This window comes from Triticum urartu, chromosome 2 (genome assembly GCF_003073215.2).
Source record: "Triticum urartu cultivar G1812 chromosome 2, Tu2.1, whole genome shotgun sequence".
Taxonomy (NCBI): domain Eukaryota; kingdom Viridiplantae; phylum Streptophyta; class Magnoliopsida; order Poales; family Poaceae; genus Triticum; species Triticum urartu.
In genome coordinates, this window is record NC_053023.1 from 633166830 (window position 1) to 633175790 (window position 8961).

General features: G+C 48.2%; 1 protein-coding gene across 1 annotated transcript; it reads left to right on the plus strand.

Annotated features, from left to right (window-relative positions):
• The first annotated feature begins 4137 nt into the window (after nt 1-4137).
• Nucleotides 4138-8136, plus strand: LOC125539316 (cytochrome P450 87A3). Its single transcript, XM_048702744.1, has 8 exons — nt 4138-4831; nt 4930-5079; nt 5407-5658; nt 5769-5858; nt 6290-6368; nt 6480-6586; nt 7512-7642; nt 7759-8136. Exons 1-8 carry the CDS (start codon nt 4205-4207, stop codon nt 7847-7849), a joined length of 1527 nt encoding a protein of 508 aa, XP_048558701.1. The 5' UTR covers nt 4138-4204; the 3' UTR covers nt 7850-8136.
• The last annotated feature ends 825 nt before the right edge of the window (nt 8137-8961 follow it).

The window sequence follows — 8961 nt, forward strand, 5'->3', positions numbered from 1 at the left end:
CTGACCAGGTCAAACCTGACCCGTGGGCCCCACATGTCATTGGCTCAGTTAGGTAACATGTTTTAGAATAAACCTAATCTAACGATTAACAGGGTCGGGCCCACTGTCAGTGACTAAGAGGTTAACTAAGCAGTGATTAGGCCCTAATCTAACCACTGCCACGTCAGCATCATCGGATCAAGTCGCCGGCGACCTTACAGGACGGCGGAGGCTTGTCGAAAACTCTATTCCGGCGACCATTCGCGCGGCGGTGGGCATCTACGCATTGCGGGCGCTCGGCCGCATCCATCTACGCAAGCGGGAGGGGATGAGGTGGTCGGAAACAGCAACGGCGGCGAGCGAGGCGGCGGCCGGAGCACGGCTATGCGCGGGCGCGGGCTACGCTTGGCTAGCAAGCTCGCTGAGAGGATGGGCGGGCTCCTGGAGCTGCGTTGAGCACAATGGTGTGCTTGGCTTCGAGCAATAATGGCTCTAGCCACGACGGCGATGAGGCACGGCGGCGGCGAGCTTCGGCTGCGATGGCCAGGGGGGCTAGAGGAGGGATTCGACGGCGGGGAGAGAGGGGTTGGGAGCAGGAGCTCATAGGGAGGCGGCGGAGTAGGTCAGTCGGCTCGGGGACGTCCTTGCCGGCGCGAATCGACGGCGAGGGGCTCGGGTGCCCGAGGTTGAAGATGACCACGATGACGATGAAGCAGGGCCTCCTGCGAGGCGTGAGTCGGCGGAGGGGACGTGGGCGGTGTTGCGGTTCTTCCAGACGCGTTAGCGAGGCGAGTGGTGGATGGTGGCCGCGGTGACAGCGAGCGGCGACGACGAGCGCGCTCGGGTGTGCTGCGGGGAGAGGAACAGAGGAGGGGAGAGAGAGCAGCGAGTGAGGGAGAGGAGAGAGGGGCTTCGAGGCGTCTCCAGGCGCGGGATTGGGTTGACGGGGAGCGCGACACGGCGAAGCAGGAGGTGGCGTGGTCGGCTGCGTGCGCTGGCTGCCAGTGGGCACAAGGTTGAAGACAACCTTGCCCCTGGTGGGCTGGGCCAACAGTGCCAGGCCGGCTGGGCTGCCAGGTAAGGCCATGTAAGCCTTTTCCTTTTCCTGTTTTCTTTTTCTATTTCTGACATTTGTTTTGTATCTAAAAGAAATGTTAAAACACTTTCATAAATGCTGAAAATATTTGTGGCATCTAGATATAATATTCTAGAGGCCCTCACCAATTCCCAACATTTTTGGAGCCATTAAAATATTTATATAATTTAAACAGCTCCAAATTAAATATTTATGCATTGATTCAAAAATCCAAAATGTGTAGTAAAAATGTGCATCACCTCTGGTTGTTGTTCCCAACATTATCCAAAGAGCATGAACATTTTTGAATAGCATTTTGGGTTCATTGAAAATCCATTTTAAAGTTGAACCTATTTGAATTTGCTTTGGTGCTAGGGTTTGAAACATCCCCATTTCAATTTCATTTGAAATTTAAACATGATGCACAAAGCAAGCCTAGGACCATACCAGAACTAGGGATGTGACACCCCCCACCATATTTCAAATGTCCATTTTGAGATTTCCATGTTCCTGGTACTTACTTAATTAGTAGTGTTTCGGCAGAGACTATTAAGTCGATCTTCCGCCTAGATCTTTAAGCTACACCCATCAAAAGTTGAGGAATGGACTATGCCTTGTAGTGCAGGTTTTGTGCGAATAGCTTTCACTCAAATTCATAGCTTGCACCTAGCTACCAGTAGTGTACCCCGCGGGTGGAGCATATTCGTCGTACTCCCGGGTCTCTCCATGAGCTTACTAGAGGTCACCCAAGTTTCATAGACTATGACTTTAACAACCAGACTCATATATGTGTGTTATATCAAGAATGCTATGTAGGACAACATCTTCACTAAACATAGCCAATAAAAACACACTGAACCTTGTTGCCAACTTTCCTTACAACTCTAAGAGTTTTGCATCTTCACCTTGGGAGGATTACTCTCCTCTCTTAACCAATAGCTTGTTTTTACCACATCCTAATTCATGGAATCTCGATCACAAAAGTTGGGTTACTACTATGGTGTAACACATATGGATCTCGTACCCATCTCCCTTGATGCATTATCTATCACATATCACGATAGTTCCATTGTACAGGGATATGACATGTTTTTGTCTATTTGAATATATGTAATAGTTATTACTGTAGAGTTCCTCAATTTATTGACAGACTTCGAACGTCTCTTCACGTATCTTGAGGACTTTTCATTATCCTTAGAATTATGATTCATAAGAATACTCGACACTAGTTTTTCAACCATGTGGAAGTCTATCAAGAGGTCACGCAACCACTGTGCCTCGACAGTGGTTGTATGTAAAGCAGTAAGTTAGACTTCCATGGTTGATCTCATCGATATGCTCTACTTACAACATCTCCATGACATGACGCCACCTCCATGAGTAAAAACATACCCACTTGTGGCATAAGGCACATCGACATCAGAAAGTCCAGTTCGAATTACTATATCCTTCAAGCATGGTAAGATACCCTGAATAGTGAATTCATGTGCATGACAATGATCATCATCCGGGTTTGACATGAAGCTTCGCAATCTTATCGCAGCAAAAGAGGTATCAGGTCTTGTTACGCTAGATAATTACATGGGTGAACCGATAATTTGAGAGTATTTTAATTGATCTCTCGCTTCTTTCTTGTTCTTACTAACTATCACAATGGGATCATAAGTTGTTGAAGAAGGCTTGTTGTCTATAAAGCCAAACTGGCCCCAAGGCCTTCTCAACATAGTGAGATTGCTTAAAATAATCTCACCCTCATCTTTAATTTCTTAGAAGGGCAATAGAGCAATCATATAGTCTTCCAAACAAGTGATTGGGAAAAAAAGAAGTTCAATCTCTAGCATACTCATATGCCAATGCACTATATAATGATTATTATTTAGTTCTAATACAAGATGTCACCATTGACAACATAACTGACAGTGACCACTAGGAAGGAAGTGATGAAATTTACCTAAGACACTACCCATGAATGACAGGTGTTCCACTGGTGAAAGTTGACCGAAAACATGCTCAAAAGCAAGTCACCCTCTTCATATTTGAAAGCATCGTCGACCTTCAGAAGAAGATGACAGACACATTTTAATGTTGCATGATCTACCAAGTGAATGTCAATAAAGGATTTTTCATCCTAGAGGGTACAATGCACGAACCAACAATGCCACATCTGGCATACCGAATCAACTATCTATCATAGCCCGAAGGTTAGATTGTTGACCTCACAAGCAATGCCTTTAGCAAAAAGAAGGCACACATGCCACGCTGTTCATGAGTCACTCCACGACGCCTCCACCGAAATCACCATGATTCCTCTTTGGTTAACCGCCCTATGGTGCAAGAGCTTTGTGTCACCCCGCAACAATCATCCCTCTGCTAGATTCCGTCGCACAATCTACCTGCCATGATATGGAGACAGGAGGACAATGACCTCGACCAACGCAAGGGAGGAGAAGCCCGGAGATGAGAGGACAATGACCTTGACCAAGGCAAGGGAGGAGAAGCCCCGCCACCATGGGGAGAAAACTGGAGGTCGTCCCCAATGGCGGCGATGGATGTGCAGCAACAACAGGCTTTAGACGAGTGTGTGGAGATCCTTCGGAGTTGCATGGGTGAAGGCTTGAGATAAAACCATATTTTTGGCCCCCTGTAATATAAAGATCATGCGATGAATTTTCAAAAAGGAAAGAAGAGAGCATGACATGTCTTAAAATTAAACCGCAACATCTCATATCATCCTTCCATGTGATATGTGTTCCCAATCCATTATCACGAGATAGTCGAATTGAGCATGAAGGGTCATGTGAAAAAACCCCACCGAATAACTATTCTTTTACTACAATCAAGTTCAAGCACTAACTAAACAATGAGCCTAAAACATTGCTGGTCCTAAACTGCATCAAGATGCCGTAATTGGACAATATCAGTGAGATGAAAAGGGGCTCATACGTAAATTACAAACAATAAAGGGGGCAAATGCAATTTGTCTTCTCTCCCTTGTCTAAGAGACAGTGCCTTCAAAGATGGTGATTAAATACCTTTACAACCCTTATATAAGGCAATCTTCTCTAGCTCATACTCCTCACAAACCCACACAGAACCCCTCCGTCTCCTCCTCCTTGGCTTTGCTAGCTTCCTGCTCCCTTCGCTTCCCACATGCAGCCATATCTTGAGCTAGCTTCTCTCCGCATCACCACCACCATCCCGCTGTCCCCAAGAATATATAGCACGATCTTCCTCGAGGCCATGGCTGCCATGGCCTATATAGCCCTCCGGGGCGCGGCATTGGCCGCCATCGTCGCCCTCATCCATTGGGTGTACAGGTGGCGCCACCCCAAATGCGCCGGCACGCTCCCGCCGGGGTCCATGGGCATCCCCATCATCGGCGAGACGCTGCAGTTCTTCGCCCCCAACCCGACCTGCGGCCTCTCCCCCTTCGTCCGGGACAGGGTGAGGAGGTACGGGAGCATGTTCAAGACGAGCATCGTGGGGCGCCCGGTGGTGGTGTCGGCGGACCCGGACGTGAACCACTACGTGTTCCAGAACGAGGGGAAGCTGTTCGAGAGCTGGTACCCGGACACCTTCACCGAGATCTTCGGCCGCGACAACGTCGGCTCCCTCCACGGCTTCATCTACAAGTACCTCAAGACCCTCGTGCTCCGCCTCTACGGCCAGGAGAACCTCAAGGCGGTGCTCCTCGCCGAGACCGACGCCGCCTGCCGCGGCAGCCTCGCCGCGTGGGCGGCGCAGCCCTGCGTCGACATCAAGGACGGGCTCTCCACGGTAAGATCGAACGATCGATCACCACGCGCCAGATGATCCAGTTCGCGGTCTGCTCGGGGGGTAGATGGCTAATGCAGGTTCTTTCTTTTCCTTTTCAGATGATCTTTGACCTTACGGCCAAGAAGCTGATCGGCTACGAGCCGACCAAGTCGTCGGAGAGCCTGCGGGAGAATTTCACGGCGTTCATCCGCGGCCTGATCTCGTTCCCCCTCAACATTCCCGGCACGGCCTATCACGAATGCATGGAGGTATGCCCACGCCACACATTTCATTTGCCCGGCCCCTCTGTCTCTTCCGCAGCTAGCAGCAGCTGTGAATTAATCTACAGTAGCATAGTTGCACAAAAGTATAGCTTCAAATTGCACCTGCTGTGAACAGTGGGTACATGTGAAGCCAGCAACTAAATTAATGAGCACGCACAGATGTACTTGTCAAGATATATATGGCTGCGCACATGCACTCTTTAAACCTCAAGGACGATATATATAATTTCCATCAAATTCAGTTCCCTGCTTGATTGACAGAGAGTGAACTGTACGGTGATCCTTTTTTAAAAATAAATGGCGGTGGTGCAGGGGAGGAAGAAGGCGATGAAGGTGCTCAAGGGCATGATGCAGGAGAGGATGGCGGATCCGGAGAGGAAGTGCGAGGACTTCTTCGACCACGTGATCCAGGAACTGAGGAGGGAGAAGCCGCTTCTAACGGAGACCATCGCGCTGGACCTCATGTTCGTGCTCCTCTTCGCCAGCTTCGAGACCACGGCGCTGGCGCTCACCCTCGGCGTCAAGCTGCTCACGGAGAACCCCAGAGTCGTCGACGCGCTAACGGTAAGTGTTCTCTGCCACTGCCACAGAATTAATGAGAGGATTAGCCGAGCAAATTTCTTTTCATTTGACTGGAAATGAAGCAGACACTGACTGAGAAATCACGTGAACAGGAGGAACACGAAGCGATCGTCAGGAACAGGGAGGACCCAGATGCCGCGGTCACGTGGGCCGAGTACAAGTCGATGACCTTCACAGCTCAGGTGAGCCTAGCCTGGATTTATGCACCCTAGCTTAGATAGTTTTCCAAACAAAACAAAAAAACTAGCTTAGATATTGCAACTGTACAAGTTGCCTTGTTAGGATAGTAACAACATCTTGAGATGCTAATAATGGGATTAAACGAGTGGCCAGTTGCAAGTTATTAGTAGCACAAGAATCTTGGGGTCCCAACGCTGCAGGCTGCAACTCTGCAGCTTCAGAGTTTGTGTTTCCCGATTGTTTAACCAAGTCCCAATCTCCGATGCAGATAGATAGTCTTAGTGTAGTTACTAGAATTTTCTTGAACAAGCCCGTTTATAATTTCACCAGACAAGTAATAAGGTAGAAAACCCCCAGAAAGAGAGTAAAAAGTAATTTCTGAACTCTGAATTTCTGAAACTGACGCCCCTGTCCCTCAATTTCCATGGTGAAGGTGATAATGGAGATCGTCAGACTCGCCAACATCGTGCCGGGGATTTTCCGGAAGGCCTTGCAAGACGTTGAGATCAAAGGTAGGACGACGATCACATGCATGGCATCTCTTCTTCTCAGACCAGGTCCTCTGTTAGCAAGTTGCGGCGAATCTTCTTAACTCCGTGTTGTGTTTGCCACCTTCGTCGCAGGCTACACGGTTCCAGCGGGATGGGGTATCATGGTGTGTCCGCCGGCGGTGCACCTAAACCCTGACATATACGAAGATCCGCTGGCGTTCAACCCATGGAGGTGGCAGGTTCGTCCTCGATCTTCACCTCATCTCTCAGAAACCATAGCACTCTGCTTCTTTCAAGTTGATGATGGCCGTTCGGGTCATGGTGTCCGGTCGTTCAGTTTGTTCCTGTCCTATTGTTTGGAGCTACAGTACCTAGGAAGTAGGAGGCGCCATGATCTGACCTGCTCAACGAACTCGCATATATTCTCGTCTCCGGTCTCGCCATTAAAGCACAAATCGCAGGAAACAGTACTCTAATCAACTGCAGAGTTCCAATTATTAACATGGGTATTAGTATAAGATATCAGGGTTCTGATTCCAAGACCAAACTTGTCTACTGAGATCAGGAACGAATTCGGTTGTTGCCCATGCAGGATGTAAGAAGGAACCATCGCCGAAACTTCCCTGCCTAGTAGTTTAACAAGGAGGTCAAAATGGCAACAGATGCAGTAGTACGTGCCTGTGTCTTTGAACAAGAAGTAAAAAGATATACACAGCATGTCTAGTTGCAGTAACCACATTGGTTACTGACCATTGTTTATTTTCATGTTTGGGGTTCAGGGTTCTAGACTGACAATATCTCAATCCGGTACGTAGATAGAACCTCATGTGCCATTTCACCATTTTCCCAGTAAAAGGACATAATGAAATATAACAAAGTACAAGGCAAAATCTTCAAATAGAGAACTGCCTTGCCAATCTAGGACATGTATCTACGGATGCGGTAGCAAGTTGCCATCAGGTTCACTGTATCCTGCTAGGTGATCGAGTCTAAATTGGCATTGTCGAGTAAATAAGATTCGGTGGCGTTCCAAGATTGTGTGAGATGTGCTACTACTTAAAGTGCGGCGCACTGCAAAAATAAATAAAATCATTTGGTGATGTTAATTAGAAAGAAAAAAATCCACATCGAAACCCGGATTCTGATTTGGTCTTTGCTGAACAGGACAAACCTGAAATCACCGGTGGAACCAAGCATTTCATGGCGTTCGGAGGCGGGCTCCGGTTCTGCGTCGGAACCGATCTCACCAAGGTCTTGATGGCAACATTCATACACAATCTTGTTACGAAATACAGGTAAAATTTTGTCACCTCTAAATAAGTACATATAGCAAGCTTTCTTCAACTCTTTCTGCCACCTTAAGCTCTGAACAGGCAAAATCTGAACAACTGTATATCTTCCTCATGTTCAGATGGAAAACGGTCAAAGGAGGGAACATAGTCCGGACGCCGGGCCTCGGCTTCCCGGATGGCTTTGACATCCAGCTCTTCCCTAAGAACTGACCCTTTTTTGATGATATCTGGACAGTTTGGTAGTTGCAGTTAAACACAAGATTGTGCCTGCAAAAGATCATATTTTAGGATGGAAAGCCATATACTTAGTCTAGTGATAGGATACACATCCCTAGTTATAACTACAGTCATATTACCGAGTACCACCTCTCATGGATCCAGAATGGGTTTTTTGTACTTTTGGCTGTTCGTTTTCCATGTGGTTAGTCATCTACCCATGTGTTGTGTGTAAATCAGTCCCATACATCTCAAATGAGAAAGAGAGCATATTACATAAAACTGTTGTGTGGAGCCATGCCTGAGAGCTCCAGTTGTTCTCAGCTTGTTCAGACAGAGAGGAGAGGCTAATAATATCTCCCAAACAGCCTAGCCCTCAGGGCAGGAGCACCGGTGACTGTTACAATGCCAATGTGTCGCATGGCGTGGTTAAGAGCCACACTTAATAATTGAAAAGCCAGGAATTCTCTGCAGATTTTAAAACTGAAATTAGCGTGTCATGGACAACGGGAATCTAGCTGTTACCTGACAGAGCAGCCCCCCTCGGGTCGCCATTCCATGCAAGCAACTGAGACCCAGAAGCCAAGTTGATCTCTGAATGACACCTTTTCCAACTCAAAACCTTCAAACATGTTGGTGTCCTCTGCGCTTTGCTGTCCCTGCGCTTAAATTTTGCCCGTCTTTGCTCGCACGCCGGGAGGCGTAGATGGCACAGGGGGGGATTTAAAAGTGATGGTGTCCAGAGGCTTCTGAATAATGGCGTGCTAGTTGGGGCAGATGTGATCAAGGGAAGCTTTCTGTGGACATGCCGGGGACAAGATCTCGGCCGCAGGAACAAAATCGCAGGATTGAGATTTTGCTGCCGAGCAGCTCAGCCCAAGCGCGTCTGAATCGCTCGCTGGCGTGACCGGGCAATGAGTAAGCCGGCCGGCCGTCAGTCAGCGGGTACGCAACAGGCAACACTCAACTTTCCGTTGGCGGATGGCCCCTCTTGCTTCCAGAAGGTTTTTGTTTGGATCTTGCGGGCGTTCGATCAAGCAGCGGCCAGGAAATAACACACCATGTGCAATGCTGTTTGTGTGGTGTAAGAGTTGTTCGGGAAGATG

What these genes read in the sequence shown, in the direction of transcription:
- LOC125539316 (XM_048702744.1), top strand. Translation starts at nt 4,205, where the DNA reads ATGCAGCCATATCTTGAGCTAGCTTCTCTCCGCATCACCACCACCATC. An exon ending in GCAAGACGTTGAGATCAAAG is followed by an intron (nt 6,369 to 6,479) that starts GTAGGACGACGA and finishes CCTTCGTCGCAG; the next exon opens with GCTACACGGTTCCAGCGGGA. An exon ending in AATCTTGTTACGAAATACAG is followed by an intron (nt 7,643 to 7,758) that starts GTAAAATTTTGT and finishes CCTCATGTTCAG; the next exon opens with ATGGAAAACGGTCAAAGGAG.